This window comes from Ranitomeya imitator, chromosome 5, assembly GCF_032444005.1.
Source record: "Ranitomeya imitator isolate aRanImi1 chromosome 5, aRanImi1.pri, whole genome shotgun sequence".
NCBI classification, from domain to species: domain Eukaryota; kingdom Metazoa; phylum Chordata; class Amphibia; order Anura; family Dendrobatidae; genus Ranitomeya; species Ranitomeya imitator.
In genome coordinates this window covers 707120272-707135973 of record NC_091286.1, presented here as the reverse complement: position 1 = coordinate 707135973, position 15702 = coordinate 707120272, and the positions used below count along the sequence as shown (strand labels likewise).

General features: G+C 46.5%; 1 protein-coding gene across 1 annotated transcript in view; it reads right to left on the bottom strand.

The window, feature by feature from the left end:
* Positions 1 to 14684, bottom strand: part of LOC138637969 (vomeronasal type-2 receptor 26-like) — a 55119-nt gene extending 40435 nt beyond the window's left edge. Inside the window, exons 1-4 of the mRNA XM_069726890.1 lie at positions 14385 to 14684; positions 11091 to 11347; positions 3237 to 3401; positions 1423 to 1714 (exon numbers count right to left, since the gene is read on the bottom strand). Coding sequence (XP_069582991.1) covers positions 1423 to 1714; positions 3237 to 3401; positions 11091 to 11347; positions 14385 to 14684 — 1014 coding nt within the window. The remainder of the gene's footprint in view (positions 1 to 1422; positions 1715 to 3236; positions 3402 to 11090; positions 11348 to 14384) is intronic.
* Positions 14685 to 15702: the final 1018 nt, after the last annotated feature.

Below are 15702 nucleotides of genomic sequence, written 5' to 3'. Positions count from 1 at the left end.
GTGAATCCAACCAAGAACCATTTACAAGTGGCACTGGCTGAAGAAAGAGCCAGGCATAAATAGCCGAGCCGAAAAGACGATCAGTGAAAGCAGCTGCTGACAGCTAACTCCAAGGAGCAGCCATACCACTTGAAACCACAGGAGGGAGCCCAAGAGCAGAACTCACAAAAATGCCACTTACAACCACCGGAGGGAGCCCAAGAGCGGAATTCACAACACACCTGGCTGCCTGGGTGCTGTGACCCCACCAGCCGTAGATCCTGCATCCTGTTGTAGCCGTCCAGTCACACTCGTGGATTGGTCTTCTGCTCCTGCTGTAGCCACTGGGTCAACCTTAAATCCCGGCTGCCGGACGTTTTCAGCTGGTGCTGTGGCTGCCTGACCAGGGACCCATGTGGCTGATGCTGCGCTGCTAGTGACTTCTGTCACCCTGTGTGCTGGCGTGTGTGAGCCTCCCCGTGCTTGTGCAGGTGATTCCAGACCATTGCCCGCGTCTGCTGCTTGCTGTGCGCCTCTCAGGAAGGCCATGGGAGCCGACCCCACCACGGCCTGCGCTGTACCGCTGTCTGCCATGAGGCACCGTCGCTGACCACGCTCTCCTGCCTGGGCCGGCCGGCTGCCGCCCGCTATGGCTCCCACGCTGAGGGGCTGATTGGTAAGGCCACCTCCTCCCAGTCTCCTGCTCACGTCCTCGCTGAGCAGGCCTTGCCGCCACACAAGTGCCCACCGACCCTGGTCCCGACTCCCGCTGTGGTGCACTCACCGCCGTAGGGGAAGCGGACGCTTCCCCCCGCTGCAGGTCCCGCCGTCTGTCAGGATTCCTCCCGGTTCTCTGGCGCGGCGCGAGCTGCCTGTGGCCAGAATCAGGAACCGGAGGGTCTCCGAAGGGGCTCCTTATTCAGCGCTGGACCCTGTGGATGGCATCTGGGCTAAGGCGCGCCAGAGGCCTGGATCTCCCCGGCCGTCTGCCTTCAGATGAAGCCTGAGAGCTTCCTGCCGCCGCCCCCTGAAGTAGGCTGCTGATGGAGGTTTTCAGCCATGCTGATCCCTGGGTGCTCGCAGCCTCCCTCAGAGTCTGAAGCAAGGCTTCTATCTTCCTTTCTGCCATCTAAGAAGGAGCTAGGAGCTGTTTCTGTCTGGTGAGTACCTGACTGGTTGACTCACCGATATGGCTACCCCCCTTTATAAGCCTGCCTTTTTCAAATCCCTCTGTCCCCTCCCCATCAGTGACCTCATCACCCCTGCATTCACATTAACCCCCTATTTACCCTCTGCACAAAACGCTCCTTATTATCCCACGTCTCCTTGTCATGTCGGCCTCCTCTTGAAGGGCCGGTGGCCCAGTACGGCCTCACTTGAAACCTAAAGAGGCATCCTAACTTGGCTTTCCAGTGAGGTTAAGGACACAAGGACTTCACCTACTTGTGAGTATCGGTACAATGCCAGGATCTGAGCCATGGACACTGTAGTTGAGGAGCCCTGATCTCCGATAAAACCAGCTACGTTCCTCCGTCCGGTGCAGGAGTAATTTGGGACGGTCATCTTGGGTCCTGATAGAATCTGTAGGACACTTTTCACAGCTTTCTTGTTATCAGCACACGAGTCGTAGACGTGATATCCCAGTGAGACATTGGGTAAAATTGTCTGATCTTGATTAATTTCCTCAATGGCGAAAAAGAAAGTGAGAAGATACCTGTAATACAGGGGCACGGGTCTGAGGAGAGGAGAGAGGATGATGTGAGTTATAAATGTGATGCATGGAGTAATGGCATACAATACTTAGCAGAAATTAAGCGCGGATCAGTTTGTGGTCATGTAAGGACTGGAACGCTGTCGGCTCCCCTTCTGAAGACCTTGTGTTCTTATAATGCATTGACCTGTGTTCTATGCTATATTATCTACTTTGTGGCCTACAACAGTTAATGTACCGTCACACATAACGATATTGTTGCTTTTTGTAACGTAGCAACGATATTGTTAACGAAATCGTTATGTGTGACAGCGACCAACGATCAGGCCCCTGCTGGGAGATCATTGGTCGCTGGGGAAAGTCCAGAACTTTATTTCGTCGCTGGATCTCCCGCTGACATCGCTGAATCGGCGTGTGTGACACCGATCCAGCGATGTCTTCACTGGTAACCAGGGTAAATATCGGGTTACTAAGCGCAGGGCCGTGCTTAGTAACCCAATGTTTACCCTGGTTACCAATGTAAAAGTAAAAAAAAACCACTACATACTTACATTCCTGTTACGTTACTCAGCGTCAGCTTCCCTGTGTCCCCCAGTGTCAGCGCCGGCCGGCCGTAAAGCAGAGCACAGCGGTGACGTCACCGCTCTGCTTTCCGGCAAGCGCGCTTACACAGGGCAGGGAAGCTGAGGCCGGGGGACGCGACAGGAATGTAAGTATGTAGTGTGTTTTTTTTTAACTTTTACATTGGTAACCAGGGTAAACATTGGGTTACTAAGCGCGGCCCTGCGCTTAGTAACCCGATATTTACCCTGGTTACCAGTGAAGCCATCGCTGAATCGGCGTCACACACGCCGATTCAGCGATGTCAGCGGGAGATCCAGCGACGAAATAAAGTTTCAAACGATCTGCTTGCCTTTTTTTTTGCACAGCAATTGACCAGCGGTGCATATTTCTAAATCTTTATGCATTTTTCACTCTTTGCAGTACTTCAGGCAAAATCTGTGGCAAATCTGAAGAAAAACCTGCAGCAAATTCAACATTTAATCTGAATTTTGCTGCAGACAAGATGTGGAAGTGAAGTCATATTGTCATGCCTAGCCATAACATTGTAGAAATTGTTGCCTATAAATTACAATCCACTGAGCTGAGTTCACGGAATAATTAAAAAGGGACCATTACCATAAATGAAGCTGGATCTCGTTATCCAGGAGGCCAATATTCCCAGAGTCACAGTAATAGCACATTATCTGGTTGGACTGAGATCTATGAGCAGATAGCTGCTGTTTGCACCCACTATTCGTTCTCCACGCTGAGAATATGAGGACCCCCCAAGACTATGGACAGTGGACAGCATCCGTCATTGCATGGAACCCACTAAGGAGAGAATTCCAGATGTAGATGATGACATGACCGGTAAGCTCCATGGACAAGCACCGGGTGAGCAGGGATCTAAATTTTGACCATACCGTAAAGACATGATGCAGACGATGCTGAATATGTGGACCTTCGAGCTCCTCATCACCGACCCCAACACATTAATTCTTACCTCAAACAGATATAATTACGAATAATCTCATATTTGGCAATTGCAGTCATGAAAAAATTGACAGTAAAAACTCCTCCGATGATGATGTCTCCATCCTGAAAATATTCATAGTCCTCAATAGTGGTGACCATGTCCAGCTTACAGGCTGACGGTGGACTCCGGGACCTACATGGCTTGACACTCAGAATGAGTACAAGTATCAGCGCTGTCCTGGCGTGTGGTGAGAGCAGAGGTCTGTGCATGGATCCCCCAGATAAGGCGATACACCCCAATGTAACACAAAGCAGGAGCAGGTGGCTGCAGAGCTCGTGGTCATGAAGCATGGTGGAGGACGAATATCAGAGATCACATCTGCCCTCCTTTTATACATCGCGGCTCCATACATCTCAGTGTGGTCTGGATTTAGGTCGAGGCTCAGCTGTTCCTTCTGGTCTTAAGTTAAGAGATAATTCCAGAGAGCAGTAATTAGCTCCTGTCTAATTTATTTCTAAAAGTAACAGAGAAATACAGAATTATCCAAATGTTTAGTCAGGTGTTGAAAATGTTCTGCAAAGGAAGAAAGTTTTGAAATATAGAAGTGTTAATAGTTTGTTCATCAATTAGCAAGATGCAAACTGACCAAACAAATTGATTGTATCCTTTCCGTCGTGTCCGACCATTGGACACTCCATAGACCGTTTCATGCCTGTGTGAGGGGTGCCAGGGCCGTAATCATGGCTGACATATATTTCTCAATCACGCCCTGATCCCCCACCACATGAAAACAGTGTCCCTTTGTCAGCGTACCTGTCTCTCTATTCTCCGAGCCATCAGGGTCACTTCTGGTCTGTTGCAGGCTCACTCCCAACGATTGCACACAAATAAAGATAGAATCCAGTTCCAGCTTTAAATGATTAACTTTACTGGATTTCTTCCTCAGCAAGTCCAAATTTATTACAGCATCATAGTAACATAGTAACATAGTAACATAGTTAGTAAGGCCGAAAAAAGACATTTGTCCATCCAGTTCAGCCTATATTCCATCATAATAAATACCCAGATCTACGTCCTTCTACAGAACCTAATAATTGTATGATACAATATTGTTCTGCTCCAGGAAGACATCCAGGCCTCTCTTGAACCCCTCGACTGAGTTCGCCATCACCACCTCCTCAGGCAAGCAATTCCAGATTCTCACTGCCCTAACAGTAAAGAATCCTCTTCTATGTTGGTGGAAAAACCTTCTCTCCTCCAGACGCAAAGAATGCCCCCTTGTGCCCGTCACCTTCCTTGGTATAAACAGATCCTCAGCGAGATATTTGTATTGTCCCCTTATATACTTATACATGGTTATTAGATCGCCCCTCAGTCGTCTTTTTTCTAGACTAAATAATCCTAATTTCGCTAATCTATCTGGGTATTGTAGTTCTCCCATCCCCTTTATTAATTTTGTTGCCCTCCTTTGTACTCTCTCTAGTTCCATTATATCCTTCCTGAGCACCGGTGCCCAAAACTGGACACAGTACTCCATGTGCGGTCTAACTAGGGATTTGTACAGAGGCAGTATAATGCTCTCATCATGTGTATCCAGACCTCTTTTAATGCACCCCATGATCCTGTTTGCCTTGGCAGCTGCTGCCTGGCACTGGCTGCTCCAGGTAAGTTTATCATTAACTAGGATCCCCAAGTCCTTCTCCCTGTCAGATTTACCCAGTGGTTTCCCGTTCAGTGTGTAATGGTGATATTGATTCCCTCTTCCCATGTGTATAACCTTACATTTATCATTGTTAAACCTCATCTGCCACCTTTCAGCCCAAGTTTCCAACTTATCCAGATCCATCTGTAGCAGAATACTATCTTCTCTTGTATTAACTGCTTTACATAGTTTTGTATCATCTGCAAATATCGATATTTTACTGTGTAAACCTTCTACCAGATCATTAATGAATATGTTGAAGAGAACAGGTCCCAATACTGACCCCTGCGGTCCCCACTGGTCACAGCGACCCAGTTAGAGACTATACCATTTATAACCACCCTCTGCTTTCTATCACTAAGCCAGTTACTAACCCATTTACACACATTTTCCCCCAGACCAAGCATTCTCATTTTGTGTACCAACCTCTTGTGCGGCACGGTATCAAACGCTTTGGAAAAATCGAGATATACCACGTCCAATGACTCACCGTGGTCCAGTCTATAGCTTACCTCTTCATAAAAACTGATTAGATTGGTTTGACAGGAGCGATTTCTCATAAACCCATGCTTATATGGAGTTAAACAGTTATTCTCATTGAGATAATCCAGAATAACATCCCTCAGAAACCCTTCAAATATTTTACCAACAATAGAGGTTAGACTTACTGGCCTATAATTTCCAGGTTCACTTTTAGAGCCCTTTTTGAATATTGGCACCACATTTGCTATGCGCCAGTCCTGCGGAACAGACCCTGTCGCTATAGAGTCACTAAAAATAAGAAATAATGGTTTATCTATTACATTACTTAGTTCTCTTAGTACTCGTGGGTGTATGCCATCCGGACCCGGAGATTTATCTATTTTAATCTTATTTAGCCGGTTTCGCACCTCTTCTTGGGTTAGATTGGTGACCCTTAATATAGGGTTTTCATTGTTTCTTGGGATTTCACCTAGCATTTCATTTTCCACCGTGAATACCGTGGAGAAGAAGGTGTTTAATATGTTAGCTTTTTCCTCGTCATCTACAACCATTCTTTCCTCACTATTTTTTAAGGGGCCTACATTTTCAGTTTTTATTCTTTTACTATTGATATAGTTGAAGAACAGTTTGGGATTAGTTTTACTCTCCTTAGCAATGTGCTTCTCTGTTTCCTTTTTGGCAGCTTTAATTAGTTTTTTAGATAAAGTATTTTTCTCCCTATAGTTTTTTAGAGCTTCAATGGTGCCATCCTGCTTTAGTAGTGCAAATGCTTTCTTTTTACTGTTAATTGCCTGTCTTACTTCTTTGTTTAGCCACATTGGGTTTTTCCTATTTCTAGTCCTTTTATTCCCACAAGGTATAAACCGCTTACACTGCCTATTTAGGATGTTCTTAAACATTTCCCATTTATTATCTGTATTCTCATTTCTGAGGATATTGTCCCAGTCTAGCAGATTAAGGGCATCTCTAAGCTGTTCAAACTTTGCCTTCCTAAAGTTCAATGTTTTTGTGACTCCCTGACAAGTCCCCCTAGTGAAAGACAGGTGAAACTGCACAATATTGTGGTCGCTATTTCCTAAATGCCCAACCACCTGCAGATTTGTTATTCTGTCAGGTCTATTAGATAGTATTAGGTCTAAAAGTGCTGCTCCTCTGGTTGGATTCTGCACCAATTGTGAAAGATAATTTTTCTTGGTTATTAACAGAAACCTGTTGCCTTTATGGGTTTCACAGGTTTCTGTTTCCCAGTTAATATCCGGGTAGTTAAAGTCCCCCATAACCAGGACCTCATTATGGGTTGCAGCTTCATCTATCTGCTTTAGAAGTAGACTTTCCATGCTTTCTGTTATATTTGGGGGTTTGTAACAGACCCCAATGAGAATTTTGTTACCATTTTTCCCTCCATGAATTTCAACCCATATGGACTCGACATCCTCATTCCCTTCGCTAATATCCTCCCTTAAAGTGGACTTTAGACAAGACTTTACATAGAGACAAACCCCTCCTCCTCTCCGATTTTTACGATCCTTTCTAAACAGACTGTAACCCTGTAAGTTAACTGCCCAGTCATAGCTTTCATCTAACCATGTCTCGGTTATTCCCACTATGTCAAAGTTACCTGTAGATATTTCTGCTTCTAGTTCTTCCATCTTGTTTGTCAGGCTTCTGGCGTTTGCGAGCATGCAGTTTAGAGGATTTTGTTTTGTTCCAATCTCCTCACTGTGGATTGTTTTAGAAATGTTCTTACCTCCCTTCTGAGTATGTTTTCCTGGGTCGTCTTTGTTCGAGTCTAATGTTTTTCTTCCCGTCCCCTCTTCTTCTAGTTTAACGCCCTCCTGATGAGTGTAGCGAGTCTTCTGGCGAATGTGTGTTTCCCAGGTTTGTTGAGGTGTAGTCCGTCTCTGGCGAGGAGTCCATCATACCAGTAATTCACACCGTGGTCCAGGAATCCAAATCCTTGTTGTCTGCACCATCGTCTTAGCCAGTTGTTTGCATCAAGGATCCTGTTCCATCTCCTGGTGCCATGCCCGTCTACTGGAAGGATAGAAGAAAAAACTACCTGTGCATCCAGTTCCTTTACTTTCTTCCCCAACTCTTCAAAGTCCTTGCAGATTGTCGGTAGGTCCTTCCTTGCCGTGTCATTGGTGCCAACATGTATCAGAAGAAATGGGTGGACGTCCTTGGAGCTGAAGAGCTTTGGTATCCTATCGGTCACATCCTTGATCATCGCACCTGGAAGGCAGCATACTTCTCTTGCAGTTATGTCCGGTCTGCAGATGGCTGCTTCGGTGCCTCTCAGTAGTGAGTCTCCCACCACCACCACTCTTCGTTGCTTCTTGGCTGTACTTTTTGCTGTCACTTGTTGCTGTGTGCCCTTTTCTTTTTTGCTTGCTGGTATTGCTTCATTCTTAGGTGTGCCATCTTCATCCTCTACAAAGATTTGATATCGGTTCTTCAGTTGTGTGGTTGGTGATTTCTCCATGGTCTTCTTGCTTCTTTTGGTCACATGCTTCCACTCATCTGCTTTTGGAGGTTCTCTGACACTTTTTGCACCTTCTGTGACCAGTAGAGATGCTTCTGTTCTGTCTAGAAAGTCTTCATTCTCTTTGATGAGTTTCAAAGTTGCTATTCTTTCTTCCAGACCCCGCACCTTTTCTTCTAAAAGGGCCACTAGTCTACACTTCTGACAGGTAACATAGTAACATAGTAACATAGTTAGTAAGGCCGAAAAAAGACATTTGTCCATCCAGTTCAGCCTATATTCCATTATAATAAATACCCAGATCTACGTCCTTCTACAGAACCTAATAATTGTATGATACAATATTGTTCTGCTCCAGGAAGACATCCAGGCCTCTCTTGAACCCCTCGACTGAGTTCGCCATCACCACCTCCTCAGGCAAGCAATTCCAGATTCTCACTGCCCTAACAGTAAAGAATCCTCTTCTATGTTGGTGGAAAAACCTTCTCTCCTCCAGACGCAAAGAATGCCCTCTTGTGCCCGTCACCTTCCCTGGTATAAACAGATCCTCAGCGAGATATTTGTATTGTCCCCTTATATACTTATACATGGTTATTAGATCGCCCCTCAGTCGTCTTTTTTCTAGACTAAATAATCCTAATTTCGCTAATCTATCTGGGTATTGTAGTTCTCCCATCCCCTTTATTAATTTTGTTGCCCTCCTTTGTACTCTCTCTAGTTCCATTATATCCTTCCTGAGCACCGGTGCCCAAAACTGGACACAGTACTCCATGTGCGGTCTAACTAGGGATTTGTACAGAGGCAGTATAATGCTCTCATCATGTGTATCCAGACCTCTTTTAATGCACCCCATGATCCTGTTTGCCTTGGCAGCTGCTGCCTGGCACTGGCTGCTCCAGGTAAGTTTATCATTAACTAGGATCCCCAAGTCCTTCTCCCTGTCAGATTTACCCAGTGGTTTCCCGTTCAGTGTGTAATGGTGATATTGATTCCCTCTTCCCATGTGTATAACCTTACATTTATCATTGTTAAACCTCATCTGCCACCTTTCAGCCCAAGTTTCCAACTTATCCAGATCCATCTGTAGCAGAATACTATCTTCTCTTGTATTAACTGCTTTACATAGTTTTGTATCATCTGCAAATATCGATATTTTACTGTGTAAACCTTCTACCAGATCATTAATGAATATGTTGAAGAGAACAGGTCCCAATACTGACCCCTGCGGTACCCCACTGGTCACAGCGACCCAGTTAGAGACTATACCATTTATAACCACCCTCTGCTTTCTATCACTAAGCCAGTTACTAACCCATTTACACACATTTTCCCCCAGACCAAGCATTCTCATTTTGTGTACCAACCTCTTGTGCGGCACGGTATCAAACGCTTTGGAAAAATCGAGATATACCACGTCCAATGACTCACCGTGGTCCAGTCTATAGCTTACCTCTTCATAAAAACTGATTAGATTGGTTTCACAGGAGCGATTTCTCATAAACCCATGCTGATATGGAGTTAAACAGTTATTCTCATTGAGATAATCCAGAATAACATCCCTCAGAAACCCTTCAAATATTTTACCAACAATAGAGGTTAGACTTACTGGCCTAAAATTTCCAGGTTCACTTTTAGAGCCCTTTTTGAATATTGGCACCACATTTGCTATGCGCCAGTCCTGCGGAACAGACCCTGTCGCTATAGAGTCACTAAAAATAAGAAATAATGGTTTATCTATTACATTACTTAGTTCTCTTAGTACTCGTGGGTGTATGCCATCCGGACCCGGAGATTTATCTATTTTAATCTTATTTAGCCGGTTTCGCACCTCTTCTTGGGTTAGATTGGTGACCCTTAATATAGGGTTTTCATTGTTTCTTGGGATTTCACCTAGCATTTCATTTTCCACCGTGAATACCGTGGAGAAGAAGGTGTTTAATATGTTAGCTTTTTCCTCGTCATCTACAACCATTCTTTCCTCACTATTTTTTAAGGGGCCTACATTTTCAGTTTTTATTCTTTTACTATTGATATAGTTGAAGAACAGTTTGGGATTAGTTTTACTCTCCTTAGCAATGTGCTTCTCTGTTTCCTTTTTGGCAGCTTTAATTAGTTTTTTAGATAAAGGTGAAATTGGATTCTTCTTCTGGTCGATCTGTGAACATGTAGCACATGCTGCAGCTCCCCATGTAGGTTGTCACATCTGCCATGTTGCTCCTAGATCCTGCTGACTTGCTGTGTGTTTTCCTTCTTGTGTAATCTACTCAGCCAAGCTCTCTTGCAATAATGTCCTACAGGCAAAAATTCGGTTTGGTGATGCTTTCGAAGCAGCTGGTCCCGGCTGTACCCAACGATCTTCTAGCTTAGGGAGACTTCGCTTCTCCCAGAAGGCACCTGGAATATGCAAATTAGCCTCCTGAAGCTTGAATCCCTGGTTTGGTGATGCTTTCGAAGCAGCTGGTCCCGGCTGTACCCAACGATCTTCTAGCTTAGGGAGACTTCGCTTCTCCCAGAAGGCACCTGGAATATGCAAATTAGCCTCCTGAAGCTTGAATCCCTGGTTTGGTGATGCTTTCGAAGCATCGACATAGGGTTCCACACAGCTTATATCCTTCACTTCCCCTGTGCTGTCCCTCATGTCCTTCAGCAAGTTCCCGGATCGTACTGTCTTGACCGGTACCGCAGCATCCTTCATGTCCATCTTCACTACTCTTAGGATTACCCTGTCTGCTTCACACCAGTCATGAGGGCATCTGCCCACGTAGTAAGCTGCCACATGATAGAGCCACCTGAGCTCCTGTGACTTTGGCTGTAACTTCTGGCCTTGGACGACTGGGCTCCTATCTTGCAAACTTTATGGGGCCCACTGTGCTGCCCCGGGCTTTAGGGCCCTACAGGAATGTCTGGGCTCTCTGGCCCTCCTGAGCAGTCTGGGGCTCTGGCCATACTGGCTACTATCAGGAAATATTCCTGTCTTACTCACAGTAGGCCCCTCCTACGTTAACTATTTATTATACTAAGCTTCTATTCCTATCCTTCTACTATTTAATCCTATTGTGCCCCCTATAGTGGGCCAACTTGGTACTGCAGTCTCCCTATATACACAACATATATAGCAGCATCAGGTACATTACAATATATTTATATACAAATTAGAACCTTAGATAACAGGGAAGTGTTTGGGGCATAGGTCATTCTCTGTAACCCCTTACACCTGCTTCCTTGTTTTACAGCTTCTTTGAAATGCTTGATGTTCATTATAACGTCTTGATGGTGTTCAGGCAACCGGATATCGATCTCCTGATTCATTTGACCATTGACTATTCCAAGTAGTATCTCTCTTTCAAGTAAATTTGCCCTCATCATGGGTCCAAAATTGGTCAGTCCTGGTGAGCTTGACTTCCACCAGGCTTCCAGTATCCGTTGTTTCAGATGCTGCACATCTCGCATCTTCAGAGCATAGACAATTGCCTTCAGATGACAAAGATAAAAGTCAAAGGGGGTCATGTCAGGAGACCTTGGTGGCCATTCAACTAGCCCACAATAACCAATCCACTTTCCAAGAAACTGTTCACGTAGGAATGCATGGACCTGACACCCAAGATCGTGCACCACCACATTATGGGTGTCAGGTCTGAGCATTTCTACATGGACAGTTACCTGGAAAGTGGATTGGTTGTCATGGACCAATTGAATGGCCACCAAGGTCTCCTAATCTGACCCCCTTAGACTTTTATCTTTGGGGTCATCTGAAGGCAATTGTCTATGATGTGAAGATGCAAGATGTGCAGCATCTGAAACAATGGATACTTTAAGCCTGTGCTAGCATTTCTTCTGTGGTGTTGCTATCAGTATGTCAAGAGTGGGAGAAGAGGGTTGCAACACAATGGGCAGCACTCTGAACACATTTTATAAGTGGTCATAAACTTGTAAATAACTCATGAAAGAATAAAGTTACGTTACAACCAAGCACACCATTGTTTTTCTTGTGAAATTCTCAATAAGTTTGATGTGTCACATGAACCTCATTGAAAAAAATAAATTTGGATCCAAAATGCCCAACTTCAAAATGGCCGCCATGGTCACCACCCATCTTGAAAAGTTTTCCCCCTCCCATATACTGATCTCACCAACCATTCCCATTTTATTTAGGTGTATCCATATAAATGGCCCTCCCTGTGTATACAGGGGCTTCTCACAAAGTTAAAATATCATCAAAAAGTGAATTTATTTCAGTTCTTCAATACAAAAAGTGAAACTCCTATATTATATAGAGTTATTACAGAGTGATCTATTTCAAGTGTTTATTTCTGTTAATGTTGATGGGTCGCCTCCACGTAAGGGCAATGGGGTACTCGGTACCGGGTCCTTCAGTTCCCTCAGCTGGGATGTCACGGTGGCCCGACCCGGTAGTGTTCGTGACGCCACCTGTGGTATTTGGTCACGGTGACCGACGCTGCTTAGGGGTCCGCTGGGGTGATGGAATGGCAGCTAGATGTATACTTTCCCACAGGTGAAGTATATCCCCAGGGCTTCCCAAAAGTGTAGATGTTGATGGTGGATGGTGCAAGGCGCGGTGAATAACGAGGACACAATGGGTGCAGTCTCTTTACCTTTACTGAAGGCTTCAGCATCCACAGTCCAGGGTGCCGGATCACAGGGTAGGCAGAGTCCAGCCGGTCTGATGGCAATTCCAGAGTCCCCTTATCCAGGTGGAAATCAGTAGCCTACCCCTTGCGCACAGTAACGTAGTAGGTCCCTACATGCATTAGCTCCCATAGGGTCCTCACTCTTGTTACCTTCTCTCGGTCCCCCAGATGGATAGGACCAACCCGTATGACGGTGGTGGCCTGAGGCTATTTTATAGGGACCCTAGCGTCGCCCCTCCTCCACGTTGCCACCTTGTCTGCTTAGGTTCTTAAGTTGGGCAGCCAACTTGAAGATGACTGTCCGGCCGGTCTCTGAAGTAAAGCATAGAGTCTATTACTCCCTCGGTGTTCCAGCTACCGGATCTGCGCTCAGTGGGAGGCAGCCTGCTTCTAGCTGGTCTCCCACTGGTGTTATTCTCCTGTTGCCATGACTTCGGTGCTCACTCACTATGACACACTTCCTTTCTTGTCCTCTCCTTGGAGGCTGCCGCAATCAGGTGCAGGCGCAGCTCCGTGACCTTCTTTCCTTCCTGGGCCGAGTCCAGTCTGCTCCTCTCCTCCTTCTCCCTCCAGTCAGAACTCCTACTCACCTCCAACTGAACTCACTTCCTAACCAAACCCCCAGTTTTACCCAAGTGTGAGGAGTGGCCTAGTAGATAGAACCTTTTGCTCCCCCCGGTGGCTGGCGTGTGAAGTGTGTGTGTGGCTGTGATACCTGGCAGGGTGAACTCCTTTGGTGCCATCAGACGTAACATCGCTCCCCCTGGTGGAAGAACGACATTACTGCAACGACCAGGACTCTGGGGCGCTGCACTCCCCCCCGTTAAATCCAGCACTCCCGGGTTGGGAAAAGAACACAACAATTACAGGTTAGCAAAAGACATGCAAAATTTTGGAATGCTTTAAACAAATAAATTAACAGTACTTCCCTTTATGGGAGGTGAGAACACTTGAACGTTACAAACAAGAACATATTCACATTATGCATATTATAAAAGAGAACAGTTACTAACTTACTATGAAATACAATTACCCATACAGGTATTCTATCTTACTAAGTGCAAGTACCCTCTAAGGGTATACTATCATTAACCCTTAATGTGCAATTTTTTTTAACCTTTTCTTTATTCTTCTTAACATGCAGGACTATCTGTCTACCCCTACGGGCCTACTGCATTTTTCTTCCTAAAACCTTACTTTTATCTAAAGTACGTCATTAACATTCTATCACTATCTAGATACATACTATCTACTATGTAAACATTATCAAAGTGCAACAAGTAAACATTCCCTTTAAGAGGAAAAATCAGTCTTTTCTGAGGTAGTGCAAATAACCAACAAGTCAGTTATAATTTTTAAGACAAGAGAAACTTTCACGTCGTCATCAGGAACAGAGGAACAGTATCTTCGCAAAGTCTTCTCGCTTGTAAAACAAGTAGAGAGCACCCTTAAGAAGGTGCAAACTATTTACAGAGGACAGTTCCGGAACCATTCACCATCCATGATTCCAATGTTCCTTTAAAATCATGATGAACTGGAACAAGATAGGGATCCCGGGTAAACTAAGGGATCCCTTTAAGAATTAACCCTAACTGGGTTTAAAGCAGCAAAAGCAGGAAACAGTTAACTATGTACATTTTTCGGGTTTCCGAGGTTTATTGAAGTTCTGGCGGTAGTACCGGTGGGAGTAGCCCTGTTGAGTACTGGCGGCTACCATCGGGTACTACATAGAGTGCGTCTTCACTCCGGATTGGGGTCTGGGTGCTCACAGTTCTTTGCTCCACTAAGGCACCAGCACATCTAGAGCACAGAACAACAGATGCTCTTTCAGGAATGGCGGCTGTTGTTGTTTCCCTCACCTGGCCAGACGAGGGCGCTGTTGGGCAATGTGGAGCCTCTGGTGACAAGGGCTCCAAGTCTCTAGGTGGCGATAGCAGGGAGTCGATGGGCCCTAGGAGGGTCTCGTCGGTGGCCGGGGCAGATTCGGATCGCTTACCAGCTGCCACGGCGTCTCCAGTGCCAGTCTCCTCCACCGCAGGCGGCGGCTCCGTCGGCTGGCTGTGCTTCTGCTCCTGGACGCTGGCAGCTGCGCGGTACCAGGATTTCTGGAGTGGGCGGCACAGCTCCTCGACTTCCGCATCGAGGACCTCCGGGTTCATACATGGCAGCGGGCCCTCTTCAGCTTCCGATTGGCGAACAGCACTGCAGGTATTTTCCCCCTCCTCCTCTTCTGGAGGGCGGTTTCTTCTTCCTCCACCATCCCAGATTAGGAGGTGGATTCCTTTGGTTGATGGGCATATTTTTCTGACGTAGTAGTATCTGTGAGGGGCTGGCTCCACTTTCGCGCCGTTCTTCCAGGCTACGCCCACGATGACACGCCCCACTCCTCCTGCACACCGCATGCTGCTGTAATGGCGGCGGTTTTGGCAGGAATTTTTGGCGGTAAATGGCAATACACAGTTCTTTCAGCACAAACAGTTCAAATACGATTCTGACACAGTCCTAAGGCACACATGACCCGAATTCTCAGGCTTAAGTAGATCCTGTTCATGACGCCAGAAATGGGTCGCCCCCACGTAAGGGCAATGGGGTACTCGGTACCGGGTCCTTCAGTTCCCTCAGCTGGGATGTCACGGTGGCCCGACCCGGACCATGGCCCTATGAGCATGGGCGGACATACCGCCGGTTCAACCGGTGCAGCTGCACCGGGGCCCGGAGGCTCTGGGGGGCCCCTGCAGGGCGGCCAGGGACGCTGCTACGATTTGGCGATTTGACTATTTGAGCCCTTTGGCTCAGGAGGCAGAAGAGAGAGGGCGGCAGACTACTGGATTTGCGCTGCTAGGTTTTTTTTTTTCATAAAACTCCGGGGTCAAGTGCCCGCCCCCCCTCCTGCCCGCCCCCCCTCCTCCCCTCCTCCCTCCTGCCCACCCCCCCTCCTCCCTCCCTCCTGCCTGCCCCCCCTCCTCCCTCCCTCCTTCCCGCCCCCCCTCCCTGAAGACGTAATACTCACCTTCCTCCAGCGGTGGCTGCAACTGCGTCTCAGTGCCGGCAGCGCGTCCTGTCTTCAGCGGTCACATGGTACCGCTCATTTAAGGTCATGAATATGCGTATATTCATGACCTTAATTAGCGCTATCATGTGACCGCTGAAGACAGGAAGGAAGACGCTGCAGAAGAG